This window comes from Podarcis muralis, chromosome Z, assembly GCF_964188315.1.
Source record: "Podarcis muralis chromosome Z, rPodMur119.hap1.1, whole genome shotgun sequence".
Lineage (NCBI taxonomy): Eukaryota > Metazoa > Chordata > Lepidosauria > Squamata > Lacertidae > Podarcis > Podarcis muralis.
The window spans coordinates 2635801-2650365 of NC_135673.1; the positions used below are offsets into that span (position 1 = coordinate 2635801).

At 47.1% G+C, this 14565-nt stretch overlaps 1 protein-coding gene across 3 annotated transcripts in view; it reads left to right on the top strand.

Moving 5' to 3' along the window:
- The window catches only part of TTLL11 (tubulin tyrosine ligase like 11), a 69547-nt gene that overhangs the window by 50841 nt on the left and 4141 nt on the right, over window positions 1-14565 (top strand). For all 3 annotated transcript variants that reach the window (XM_077922753.1, XM_077922754.1, XM_077922755.1), the window contains 2 exons: window positions 10248-10505; window positions 12490-12596. In XM_077922753.1, the coding sequence (XP_077778879.1) occupies window positions 10248-10505; window positions 12490-12596 (365 nt within the window). The remainder of the gene's footprint in view (window positions 1-10247; window positions 10506-12489; window positions 12597-14565) is intronic.

Genomic DNA, 14565 nt, shown 5'->3' on the forward strand with positions numbered 1-14565 from the left:
AGACTTTGGCCACCTCATGAGAAGAGAAGACTCCCTGGAAAAGACCCTGATACTGGGAAAGATGGAGGGCACAAGGAGAAGGGGACGACAGAGGACGAGATGGTTGGATAGTGTTCTCGAAGCTACCAGCATGAGTTTGACCAAACTGCGGGAAGCAGTGGAAGACAGGAGTGCCTGGCATGCTCTGGTCCAGGGGGTCACGAAGAGTCGGACACGACTAAATGACTAAACAACAACAACAAAGGGAAGGAGGGATTCAAATTAAAATGAGGGAGATTCTGACTATACATCAGGGAGAATTTTCTGTTTGACAGTGGAACAGAATCCCACGAGAGGTGGAGCATTCTCCTTCCTTGGAAGTTTTTAAGCAAAAGTTGGGAGGCCATCTGACAGGGTTTATTTAGCTGTGATTCCTGCATTGCAAGGGGATGGACTAGATGGCACTTGGGTTTCCCAGCTCTACAACTCTATGATTCTCTTGGGAAGAGGGTGGCGGAAGAAGTAACTCGCCCACAGTTCTTGGTGGAAGAGAAGCTGTGTGCTGTGTTCACGGAATGGGAACAGACCAAGGCCTGGAAGGACAAATGAAGAAAAAATATGAATTTGTCTGGGTTAATTAAATGATATTTTATATAGCCCAGGAGTTCTGTGAAAGTCTATTAAAATTGTCCTTTGAGCTAGTTCCTGATGTTAGCAATTGCATTAGGATGCAAACATGATATCTCTGCTAGCTTGCTAAATGGCACTCTCTTTATTCCTGAGTACTCCGTGCTTCCTGGTAGAAAAGGCAGTCTCGTTTTTTAACCGGATTTGTGAGGGAGCTAGAAAAAGGTGTACATAAGTCATGAAAGGTAGGGGTTAGGGTTGTTTTTAAGAGGCCAGCTACAAATACTTTTTAAGGTTTCATAGCTGTTAAAACATGTTGCAAATGGAGCAAAACAGCACTCAGCTGGAGAGTGCTATCTGCAAGATGGCAGTAAGTTGTGTCTGGCCCACAATGCATGTCCAAGGGTGTGAATTGGTGCCCACAGTAATCCAAAGTGTAGAAAAGAATAAGTAACTTGATGAAGGAATTGAGCGAATGCACATCCAGTTTATAGATGACACTGAACTGGGAATGGTAGCTAGTGCTGCAGAAGACAGAATCGGGATTCAGATTGACCTTATAACAGATTGGAGAACTGGGCTCAAACTAACAAAATGAATTTCAATAGGGACAAATGTAAGGTTCTGCCCTTAGGCAGGAAGAACCAGATGCACTAATAATAAGATGGGGACACCTGGCTTACTAGCAGTATATAAGAAAAGGATCTAGGGGGCTTGGTGGATCACAGACTTAACATAACAGTGTGGTGGCAGCAGCAAAAAAAGCCAATGCTCTTCTAGGCTGCACCAACAGAAGTATAGTGTCCAGATCAATAGAAAAAAACAGCAGCGCACTATTCTGCCTTTGTCAGACCACACCTGTAGTACTGTGTCTGATTCTGGGCACCACAATTTAGGAAGGATGTTGGCAAGCTGGAAGGTGTTCAGAGGAGGGTATCCAAGTTGATCTGGGGTCTGGAAACCAGGCCTTATGGGGAACGGTTGAGGGATCTGGCATTGGTCTGTCTTGAGAGACAATGGAGTGTGCCTCTGGAGGTGTTGTCAAACCATTGCTTTAGCAGCACCAAAGTTACCTTCCCAGGGCACAAGCCTGGGCAGTGTGTCTGGAAGGCCTGGGTAGCCCAGGCGACAAGACCCCCTCTTGACCTTCCGGATGGAAGGAAAACAGAGCCATACGCTTAGCAGCAGCTTGTCTGCAGGAGTTGCCGGAAGGAAGCATACAAGGTGCTACCCAACCATCTTAAGGACTCCACTCTGGATTTGTGTAGGGTTTACTCTTGAGCCTTTTCTTCTGAAGATATCCCGCAAGGCAGGAGAGGTTTAGGGTCAGAGTTTTCCTGCTCCCAGATAGGCCAGATGGACAAGTACCATCTCTTTTGGACTACAGCTCCCATTATCCATGGCCATTGGCCTGGGGATGATGGGAACCGTACTCCAAAACAAATGGAGGCCACCAGGTTGCAGAAGCCTGCCCTATGGGCTGACAGTGGGCAGGTAAGCCAATCTACAGAGCCCATGTATGAAGGTGCTCCACAGGGTCACTTGGTGCAAGCACCATGCTTTGCAAAAAGCCTCACTTTCACGTAGTGCATAGTTAAACTATGGAACTCCCTCCTGCAGGAGGCAGTGACGGCCACCAGCTTGGATAGCTTTAAAAGAGGATTGGACAAAATTGTGGAGGATGATAAGGTATCAATGGCTACATTCGGAAGCAGCAAAGCCAAATGAGTGGAGCTGGCTCTTGTGCTTAGTTTCTCCTTGCCAGTTTCCCACGGGGGCATCCGACTGGCCACTTTGAGAACAGGATGCTGGCCCAGAGGGGCCCTTCGTCCAATCCAGCAGCTCCTCTTGTATTATTAACTTGGCTGCTGGCGTCTCCAGGCAGCACTGGGAATTGTCCCATGTCTGAAATTCTGGAGAGCTGCTGTTAGTCAGTGCAGATAGTACTGAGCAAGGTGGACCAACAGGTCCAGTCGCGGACGACTCTGGGATTGCGGCACTCATCTTGCTTTACTGGCCAAGGGAGCTGGCGTTTGTCTTCAGACAGCTTCCAAGTCATGTGGCCAGCATGACTAAGCCGCTTCTGGCGAACCAGAGCAGCGCACAAGAACGCCGTTTACCTTCCCACCGGAGCAGTACCCATTTATATACTTGCACTTTGACGTGCTTTCGAACTGCCAGGTTGGCAGGAGCTGGGACTGAACAATGGGAGCTCACCCCATCGTGGGGATTTGAACCGCCTACCTTCTGATCGGCAAGCCCTAGGCTCAGTGGTTTAGACCAGAGCGCCACCCGAGTCCCTAGACACCTAACCTAGGTTGCCATTAATCTGAGGGGTAGTGACAATAGTCTGGTTTAAGAACCATTTTCTCTGATATGAAATATCCTAAATGTGCTCTGCATATATGTGAGCCTGCCTCACAACAGCAGCTTGAGCCTCTGTTTGGCTTTGAACTTGACGGTTGCCGTTTGGGCATCTACCCGAGCAACCCCCCCCCCCATGAAAATCTCAAAGCCTTTAATTAGCAGTTGGAAATGTAGCTGAGGGACCGAGAAAGGGGGTGGAGGAGGAAGTGCATTAGCATAAAGATTAAGGCCACTGAGACTGAAGAGGATATTGTGCAGACATGGAGTGGGGGGGGGGGACATTAATAAATTAGTAATCATGTATAAAAGATAAGCAGTCTTTGGGATTTTCATAAGCTTTGTTCAAATTGATATTCCTCCCTCTCCCCACTCCAACCTTCCTTTCCCTTCCTCTAAAAGTCATTAATATTTTCTCTGCTGGTGATCCCTTCTGAAGGGAGATCTGTCACAAGCTGCAAAATTAGAGAAATGAATGTATTGGGGTCAGACATTAGTATGTAAACGAAGTGCTGCTTTTTATTCCGTGTGTCACTGCAAGCCCTTCCGTGTGGTCTGACCTTTTGCTCGCTTAATCTGACTCCGCTGTGCCAGTCAGACAATTTAATTCTATGGAGCAGACACACCCTCTCTCACTGGCCCCCTCTCCCCACTTCCAGGCAGGTCTGCTGCAGAGGACGTCCCCTCAGTTGTTCTGCCAGAGCAAAGAGCCACCACTGATTCTTAGCACAAGCCCCCAGAGCACGATAAGGACGTAAGAAGAGCCTCTCGGATCAGGCCATGGGCCCATCAGCTCCAGCTGTCACGGTCCGGTTCACGGGCGATCAAAGTCCCGGCTGGGGACGCCGGGACCAGGGGCAAGATGGCGGGGTGGGAGCAGGAACGGGAGTCCAGGAGTCAGGAAGCCAAGGGTCTGAGGGTCAGGAAGCAAGGAGTCACGAAGTCAGGGGTCCGAGGATCAAGAAGCAAGGTGTCGCGAAGTCAGGGGTCCGAGGATCAGGGAGTCATGAAGTCAGGGGTCTGAGGATCAAGAAGCAAGGAGTCAGGAAGTCAGGGGTCCGAGGGTCAGGAAGCAAGGAGTCACTAAGTCAGAGGTCCAAGGGTCAAGAAGCAAGGAGTCACAAAGTCAGGGGTCCGAGGGTCAAGAAGCAAGGAGTCGCGAAGTCAGGGGTCCGAGGATCAAGAAGCAAGGAGTCAAACGCAGCAAGGCAAGGAACGTGTTGCTGTGGCAAAGAGCCAAAGGGAAATGCTGACCTTATATCCCTTCCCAGCTCTTGCCACCAGGTGCTGTGAGTTACCAATCAGCCTCACCTGTGCCTCTTCAGAACAAACTTAGGAAGGCCCCAGACCTGCAAAGTCCTATTGGTCACAGGGCCTGGCTCCTGCACACGCACCTGACACCAGCATCCTGTTCCCACAGTGGCCAACCACAGATGCACCAGTGGAAAACCCACAAGCAGGAGCAGCGCACAAGAGCACGCTCTCCTTTGGTTTCCAGCAACTGGTATTCAGAAGGATTGTAGCTAGTCGCCTTTGATAGCCCTCTCCTCCTCCATGAATTTGCCTAGTCCTCTTTCAAAGCCATCCAAGTTGGTGGACATCCCTGCCTGCTGTGAGAGGAGGTTCCACAGTTTAACCACATGCTGCATGAAAAATGATTCTTCTTTTTGTCCGCCCTGTGTCTTCCAACATTCGACTTCATTGGACGACCACAAGTTCTAGCGTTGTGAGAGAGGGAGAAAATCCTTCCCCTCTCTACCTTCTCCATGCCATGCATATTTTTTTTTAACAAACTTCTGTCATGTTGCCTCTTGCTTGCCTTCTCTCTCAGCTAAGAAGCCGTCTTGGGGCTCCATCCCCTTAATCATTTTGGTCTTCCAGCCCTACAGCATCCTTTTGTGAGATGAGTGTACAGAGTATTCCAAATGCAGCCACACCATAGACTGGTATATTGGCAGTTTTATTATTTTCAGTTCCTTTCCTAATGGTTCCTAGCATGGAATTTGCATTGAACTGCATTTGCCAGTTTACCGCCTGCTTACTCAGTTTGGAGAGAGGTTTTCAGCTGGAACTCCCAAAAGCAGCATATGGTAAAAAAAAAAGGAGTGTTCAGCAGACACAGCAAAATAGTATCAGGAAACAATAATAATAGACCCCAAGGATCACCCATTCCAACCCCCTGAAATGCACTATTTACAGCTGAAAATTTCCCAGCAGCAGATGGCCGTCCAACCTCTGCTTAAAAACCTCCAAGGAAGGAGAGCCCATCACCTTCTGAGGTTGTCCATACTGCTGTCTTAACAGCTCTTGCCCTCATAAAGTTCTTCCTAAAGACTCTGTCCTCTTGCTATGCATTGTCTCCTCAGTGTGGATGTTTAACTGAACTCAGAACCAGGTCTCCTTCAGTCAAATCCTATCCTCCTCCCTATCTCTCAACCTGAAGCCTGTCTAACATCTCAAATAAAGCCCTCTCTCTTAATTTGAACCTTTTGTTATTGTTGTTTAGTCGTTTAGTCGTGTCCGACTCTTCGTTACCCATGGAGCAGAGCATGCCAGGCACTCCTGTCTTCCACTGCCTCCCGCAGCTTGGTCAAACTCATGCTGGTAGCTTCAAGAACACTGTCGCCCCCTTCTCCTAGTGCCCTCCATCTTTCCCAACATCAGGGTCTTTTCCAGGGAGTCTTCTCTTCTCATGAGGTGGCCAAAGTCTTGGAGCCTCAGCTTCAGGATCTGTCCTTCCAGTGAGCACTCAGGGCTGATTTTCTTTAGAATGGAGAGGTTTGATCTTCTTGCAGTCCATGGGACTCTCAAGAGTCTCCTCCAGCACCATAATTCAAAAGCATCAATCCTTCAGCGATCAGCCTTCTTTATGGTCCAGTTCTCACCTGAACCTTAGCCCTATCTAACTCTCTCCCTCAGAACCGGCTCCTTTTATTCTCCCTCCCAAAGTGCTGCTCCTCCCCATTCTGTGGTTGGCTGACTTTGTAGCCAATCAAAGAGAGGTTCCAGCCTTCTGATGGAATTTTAAGGGGAGGCTCTAGCTCATGGGTAGGCAACCTAAGGTCCGGGGGCTGAATCCGGCCCAATCACCTTCTAAATCCGGCCTGCGGACGGTCCGGGAATCGGCGTGTTTTTACATGAGTAGAATCTGTGGTTTTATTTAAAATGCATCTCTGGGTTATTTGTGGGGCATAGGAATTCATTCATTCCCCCCCCCCAAAAAAAATAGTCCGGCCCCCCACCAGGTCGGAGGGACAGTGGACTGGCCCCCTGCTGAAAAAGTTTGTTGACCCCTGCAGTCTACCTCTGCTGTCTGTCACACCCAGCCTTGCATGAAATGGCGCCCAGATGTGTTCACCCCTTGTTCTCCTTGGCTGTCCCAGTCTCAACTGCATAAATACTAAATAATTCCACTATGGGGGGAAAATTAAATAAAAACAGCACCACGGTATATGATGCCTCCAGCAGAAACAGAAAATGTACAAAGCAAAAAAATAAAAAATGTTGTGATGAGAGTCGTGATAGGCTGACTGAAGTCTCTTGCAAAACTTTAGAACATGCTGGAGTATTCAAAAGGAATATCACTGCCTTGTTAATTTTATTCAGTGTACACGTATTTTCAAGCCATGTGTTGCTGTACCTATATCCTACTACCCCTCTCTTCCCTGTCCAATATCAGTTTGCTGACACCTGAGGGCAGGGGGCTGTCAATATATTTTTGAGGGGGGTCTTTCTTTCATGTACTTCAGTGCCTCAGGTGCTTTATGGTTTAAAATAAAGCAATATTTGCCAATATATATATTGCTTTAATTTAAACCATAAAGCGCTTGAGGCACCATAAATGACAGACGGACTACGAGAAAAAGACAACAGTGACTTTGAAAAAGAATGGGAGCCATTTATATTTATATCTGCAGAAACAAAGTCTATAGACTTGATGGCAGGATTTAAATAAACATTCACATCATTAGTATTAGAAAATGTGTAGACGACAGAGAAATAATATGGTGTACTTATTTTCATTTTAATGTTTTTAGGTTAGATGTTATTGTATAGGTATGTTACTAGTATCTTTTCTTTTAGGAGGTAGCAAGGTGGTCGAACGGAGAAACGAACCAGAAGCGGAAGTTGGGGGAAGCCTAGGAGGGGAGGGAAGAAAGAATGAATAGAAAATGTTATGGACATGGGGTGTATGTAATGAATGAAAAAGAAAACTGAATAAAAAATTAATTAAAAAAATAAAATAAAGCAATATAATGTAATTATAGGTAACATAATCATTATGTAGGGTAAGGCCAACAATGGCTGGTCCCAGGGAAGCTGGTGGAGGGGGCCTTGCTGTCTCCGCCATCTCCCTGAAGCCCATTTGTCCTCCCTCAAAATCACTCTGATAGAATTGCGGAGTTGGAAGGGGACCATGAGGGTCATCTAGTCCAACCCCCTGCTATGTAGGAATATTTTGCCCAGTGTGGGGCTCGAACCCACGACTGAGATTAAGAATCTCATACTCTGCTGACTGAGCTATCCCAGCTTAAATGTTTTACTGCTGAAGAGCTAAGCCTCCAAATTTCACTTTTAAGTAAACTCCACAGTACTGTAAAAGCTCTATGAACATCGATAGCACTGGTTAAACGACAATGTCTGGGTCAAAAGGAAATTAGGAGGTTGGTTTTTTCTGTCTATCTTCTGTCTCAGAGCCACACTGAACAGGTTTGTTTTTTTAATGAGAGTTATGTTGGTACCTGGGATTCCTTGGGAAGAATGTCACCAACATGACTCAGTGGCTCCCTAAATTCCACAAGATCGAGGAGGAAATGTAACAGGACTTTTCAGGTGTGATCTATTGTACCTAACAGTTGAGGAAAGGGAGGGGGGAATCCACATGTGTGGTTTTAAAGCAGAGAATTTAAACATACCCCCCTTTAAGAATTGTTAACATCCCAAATAAAATCTGGCTTTATGGATTTGCGTGGGCGCCCAGCCCTGACCTTCTTGGTTATGCAGGCTTTGCGTAATGAGCTGCGTCCAGAAAACACCTGAAGTGATGCAGTGAGTGGCCCTTCGCTTCCAAAGCGAATTGGCTCAGGCTCCCTCCCTGGTTCAGCCTCAGCACCTGAATAGTCAGGCAGCTGTGAGATGGAACAAAAAAATCCCCCCCCCCCAAAGTGAAATACAAGTGCCCTGCTCACGACAAACACACGAGGCATTGGGGAAGAAGGAAGAAGTGAACATTGTGGCTCGATCTTGGTCGCTTCGAGGCTGGACTGCTGCAATTGCGCTCTATGTGGGACTTCCCTTTATCAGGGGGCTTCAGTTAGGGTAGAATGCTGCAGGAGCGAGGCCTTGTCAGCATTTTACACCTGCGCCTAGAGATCTGCACTGGCTGCCCATTTGCTACTGGGTCAGGTTTAAGCTGTTGCCATTATTATTAATATTATTACAGCTACGGCAGTTTATTACCCAGCCTTCACCCAAGGCGAGTGACAACAATTAATTAATAACAGCTTTAAACAACTTAAAATCACAGAAATATTAGTATATAAAGACCTTAACAACTTGGGACCAGTTTACTTACGAGATCGCCTTACCTCACAGGCACCCGCTTGACCGCTGTCATCAGCAGGAATGGCGCTATTACAGGTGCCACAGAATACTCGCTCTGCATTTGTAAGAAATCCACATTTTATTATGTTGGTGCCATCGTCCTTTGGAACTCCCTGCCTATTGATATCAAGCAGGCACCTTCACTGTACTCCTTCTGGAACCTCCTGAAAGTGCTTTTGTTTAGGCAAGCCTATCCAGACAGTTAGAGTGTTTATGTGTGTTTAAATATGTTTTCAGCTTATCATTGATTTTTAATTATTTGACATTTTAAATAGCTGTTTTTACTGTTTTTATTTATATTTTTAATGTTTTCTTCTTTTTTTGTAAACTGCTTTGAGGGTTTTATTTTGGGTGGGGTGTTGCAATCCAGTGGTATATAAATTTTAGGGGAAAGCTATATAAAATCGCTACCTGCCTTGGGGTTGGTGCTGCAGGTAAAAACCTCTCCCCTACGCTAGTCTACTGACATGACAGTTCCTTCCCTTTTGTACATATTCAGTGAGGTTCCCCATTCCATAAAGCAGCAGTACCCAGCCGTGGTTCCCTCCAGATGTTTGTTGCACTCTTAACTTCCATCCCCCCTAGCCAGTGTGGCCAATTGGTCAAGGATGGCAGATACTGTAGCACAGCTAATTCTGGAGAGTATTGTATTAGTTTCCATAAAGCATTATCAAAATATTTATAAACACTGGCCAGGCTTGTACCCTAGAGACGTCACTTCATTGCTGCTAATGCAGCGATTTGACATCACCTCTGGAGGCACATTCCATTGTCGCTCGAGACAGATGGATGTCAACAACAAAAGTATAATGGTAGTTGTTCATATTTATTTTTCCCAGCATCAATTGTTTGGAAACCCTTTAGGTAAAGGTAAAGGGACCCCTGACCATTAGGTCCAGTCGTGACCGACTCTGGGGTTGCAGCGCTCATCTCACTTTATTGGCCAAGAGAGCCGGCGTACAGCTTCCGGGTCATGTGGCCAGCATGACTAAGCCGCTTTTGGCGAAGCAGAGCAGCGCACAGAAACGCCGTTTACCTTCCCGCTGGAGCAGTACCTATTTATCTACTTGCACTTTGACGTGCTTTGGAACTGCTAGGTTGGCAGGAGCAGGGACCGAGTAACAGGAGCTCACCCCGTCGCGGGGATTCAAACCGCTGACCTAGGCTCTGTGGTTTTAGGTATCAAGCAGCTATTAAATTTAATAAACAAACGACTAAATAAAAAAATGGAAAACAGATGCTCTGCTATTTGAGCTACAACCTTCCCGGTGCTCCATTGGCTGGGCCTGCATTTGTGCAGGCCTACACTGGCGTAAGCCAAACAGCAGGAATCTTGACCACAAACATGCCACAGATAGCTGGAAGGCCTGATAGATGCTCACAGGTGTGTTTTTATTTTCAAGGGCCTTAGCAATGTCTGACCCGAAGGTTTCTTGCTGCCGCCACCCTTTTTCTATTGCACGAAGTGCTTTCTGCTGAAGCCTGAGCAAATGTTTGCACCCAGTTTCTCTCCTAAGCCCTTGAAAATGAGTTTTTACAGTACTGAACGCCGGCAAGGGTGTTAATGGATGGATATGGTCGCTTCTCGGATGGGATCATGGCAGTGGCAGCTGCGAGGTGGGAAGCAATGAAGATGCATTGATGCAATCTATGTGTTTCTGTTTGGCCTGCAGGGCTGAGGCTCCAGAGGCTGAATGGGAGAGGGAGAATGATTTGCTTGAGGAAGGGCCGGTGGAAAACCCAGAGCTGGGTGACAGCAAGAGCTCAGAAGCCAAGTTCCCTTCCATTTGCCTGAGGGAGGTGTATCCGAAGTACGCAAAGGAATTTGACTATCTGCGGCTGGTTGACCGGATCGCAGCTTTGTTCATCTGTTTCCTGGGCGTGAAGGGGACGACAAAATTGGGACCCACAGGCTTCCGGATGTTTATAAGGTGAGGGGGATCTTCCGGAATAATTTTCCAAAGGTAACTCAATGTTTGAAATGCCTGGATGTGGTTCCCCTTGAGATGAGATAGTTGTAGAGTTGGAAGGTACCGTCAGGGGTAATCTCGTCCAGCCCCCTGCAGTGCAGGAATCTCACCTGAAGAATCCTTGATGGATGGCTGCCCAGACTCTGTTCAAAAGCCTCCAAGGGAGGAGAGCCCACCCCATTCCAAGGGGGTCCATTCCACAGTCACAACAGCTCCTTCTGTCAGGAGGTCCTTCCTGATGTTTAGCAGTTTGAATCCGTCATAAATAACATGGTCCACTAAGAACAGAGGGAATGGCTGGCCAGCCACCAAGACCTGCACCCTGTTCCCACTGGACCAACCCAATCATGGTCAGTTAAATGAAAGCACTTCCTTACACAGCACATGGAGCTCACTCCTGCAGGAGCAATGGCTGCTGACCTAGATGACTTTAAAATAGGGTTACCAAACGTCCCCGGATTTGCAAATCTATCCCCGGACAAATTCCGTCCCTGGAATGTCCCCGGATTTACAAATCTGTTCCCAGGAAACGTGGCAGCGGCAGCCTCAGCAGCCCGGAGCCAGCCTTGTAGCGCATTTGGCTCTGGCTGGCTTCAGGAGCTGCTCGCTGCCGTGGCGTCCGTCATTTTTCCTCTCTGGAAGTCCCCATATGATGTGTCTTGTCAGCCACTGCTGAAGGGGAACCGGGGACGTCCGGTGGTACAGATCTCCTGCCCCCTTTGTTTTGACTGATTGGGGGAAGCTGGGGAGTTGCGGGCAAGCGTCACCCAGTTTTTTAAAAACTGCGCATTTATGTTTCACAGCATGCGAAAGGGCTTTGCACCTTTATACAATATGCATGTGTGCTTGGGCCCAGGGTCTTTGGCCTCACCATCCCCACTACTGACTCCCTGGTGCTACTCAGCTTCAAAAAAAAAGTTTTAAAAAAGTGTCCCCAGATTCATTGAAAAATATCTGGTAACCATACTTTAAAAGAGTTGAGCAGTTTACTGGAGGAGGATAATGCTATGAATGGCTTACCAGCCACAGTGGTTCTGCTCTGCAGGGTCCTTCTTGTGGGTTTCCCATAATGGGCCTCTGCTTTGTCACTGTGAGAACAGGATTCTGGACTCGATGGGCCATGGGCTGACCCAACAGGCCCTTCATAGGTTCTTATGTCAGTGTGTCACAGATCAATAAAGCATTAATCGCCCTCTCCAGATTGACACTCGCTGCCCCCCAACTTGCTTTCGGATCTAATTTAAAAACTTGTACCATCAATAAAGAGTCGTTCATTTAAATCAAATCAAATCTTTATTGCGATGGTTGGGGACCAGTACTGCCGTACATGTATATCATCTTTCCCTGTTGGAGACATCAGGAATTGACTTGAGCAGATCTTCCTTAGCTAAAACTACCTTTCTCTTTCGCTAAGATGGCTAGATGGAGCCTCCACTTTCAAGGGCAGTCTGCCTCAAATGCCAGCCACTGCATGTAAGGTTACCAGATCCCCCCCCCCCAATGAATCTGGAGACAATTTTCAACTTCAATGGATTTTGTATGGGGACTGATTTGTAAATCCGGGAAACGGAGACATCTGGTAACCTTATGTGGGGCTGAGGCAGAGAGAGTATCAGTATACCATATACTCAGCTGGGCCTGAGATGAGATTTGAACCTGGGGCTTCTGTCTTTTTTAATTTTTTTTTTTTAATAATAATCAAGTGGGAAATAAGAAATAAAGGTGAGGGAGACCAGTACCAAAAGCCCCCCATTATTATTATTATTATTATTATTATTATTATTATTATTATCTAAATAAAAAAAGGTTGCCAAAAGAGGCAAAACTCATAGCGCCTCTATCTTTTGCCTCGAGAAAGCTGTTTTAGTTCATGGTGCCATTGGGAGTTTGCTCTCCCCCCCCCCCCCCGGATGATTCCCTCATAGTTCTCTTTTCCTGACACCAGGAACAGCAAGATAAGCAATAGTGACTTCAGCATGGCTTCCGCAGACATCCTGTACATTGACATCACCAAGAAGCGGTATGGCATCACTGCTGATCAGCGAGATGCAGGTAAGCCCTCTTGCATAATTCTGGGTGCAGACCTTTGGGGTGGGGGTGGGGGGTAGGGCAGGGCAGGGTAGTGCATGTGGATATATGTATTTTTTACGTGGAGCGTTTGTACCCTGCACCTCTTCAGCCAAACAGCTTCCCAAGAGCAGTTTGCATACAATCAAAAGCAAGGCAGCCTTGGCAGGCTTACAGTCTAAAAATAAGCATAGCATACAAGGGGAAAGGGGCAGGGAGGGAAGAGGAAAATTGATTCCACACACATCCCCAGTTGTCCTTGCTTTCATGGGCGGAGGGATGAATAATTAATACCTAAGACATAAGGGCTATTAAGAATGTTGCAGTGAGGCTCTCTGAAGTCCAAACCTGGAAAAGTTTACAAGTTACAGGGCTAGATTTATAGTTAACGAATGCAGGGGAGAACTCACAAGGTAGCAGGACTGATGGGAAAATAGGAAACCAGGCATTTCCTATGGCCAGTTGGTGGGCATTTATTATATAGTAGGGAATGCCTGGCACTGCCTGGGAATTTGTAGAAACCAAACAATTATTGTGATTGATAGTGTAATTCATGAGTTTGGACCAGTCATGCCCAAAATCAGGCAAAGAAGAAGAAGAGTTTGGATTTGATATCCCGCTTTATCACTACCCAAAGGAGTCTCAAAGTGGCTAACATTCTCCTTTCCCTTCCTGCCCCACAACAAACACTCTGTGAGGTGAGTGGGGCTGAGAGACTTCAAAGAAGTGTGACTAGCCCAAGGTCACCCAGCAGCTGCAGGTGGAGGAGCGGGGAAGCGAACCTGGTTCCCCAGATTACGAGACTACCGCTCTTAACCACTACACCACACTGGCTCTCAAAGTCATACGAAAGCCATGTTTTGGTCCACCATCTTGATTCAAAATGGTGACCAGCACCCAAATGTCAATGAGGATTGCCAGCCCTGCCTCAGGCACTCTGGTTCCATGTGTAGTGATGACGTCTTGAGAGGTGGCCAAAGCTGTGCTCAGAGATGGGTGAAGTCATTTCAAATTCACGTGTTTTGTCTGCCACCTTGATTCAGAATGGTACCCAGCATCCAAATATTTATGAAGGCTATTGCCCCTACCTTGGGAATTCTCATGCTCAGTTTGGTGATGACGTCTCGAGAGGAGTCCGAACCCATAGAGAGCAGATGGACGGACGAATGGACAAACGAGGGGCAGACAAAGCATTTTCCAAAATAGGCAGGGTTGGGAGAATTGCCCCCCTGACCTGAAGCCCTGGGGAACTACTGCCAGCCAAGTGTAGACAAGACTGAGCTAAATAGGTTTGGGGTCTGACTCAGTAGAAGGCCTTTCTCCTTTGGTCTGATGCAGCAGGGCTCTTTGTAGAAGGTCTCAAGGGCTTGTATTAGCAAAGAAGAAGAGAACACTTTTTTAATTGGGTTAAAAATTCACTGAATGAATGCAGGAGGCCTCCCTATCAAAGTATTGTAGACCCAAAGTCAGTAAGAGGGAATCCTAGAATTGTAGAGGTGGAAGGAATCCCAAGGGTCATCTAGTCCAACCCATGCGATTTTATTTTGGGTGCTGAAATGGAGGCCTGCTGAGGGTTAGTGTCCATATTAGGTTTCACTTTAGGGACTTAGGCTCCTCCTCACCATCAACTCCCCACCCCTCCAAATCCCCCTGCCCAAAGTTGAAATTCGGCTGAGGCAGGATCCGTATCCTGATGGCAGTAGTGAAATTGTTGCTGCAAAAGGTTTAGAGCAGGGGTCAGCAACCTTTTTCAGCCGTGGGTCAGTCCACCATCCCTCAGACCTTGTGGGGGGCTGGACTATATTTTGGAAAAAAAACCAACATGAACAAATTCCTATGCCCCACAAATAACCCAGAGATGCATTTTAAATAAAAGCACACATTCTACTCATGTCAAAGCATGCTGATTCCCGGACCGTCCGTGGGCCGGATTGAGAAGGTGATTGGGCCCCAT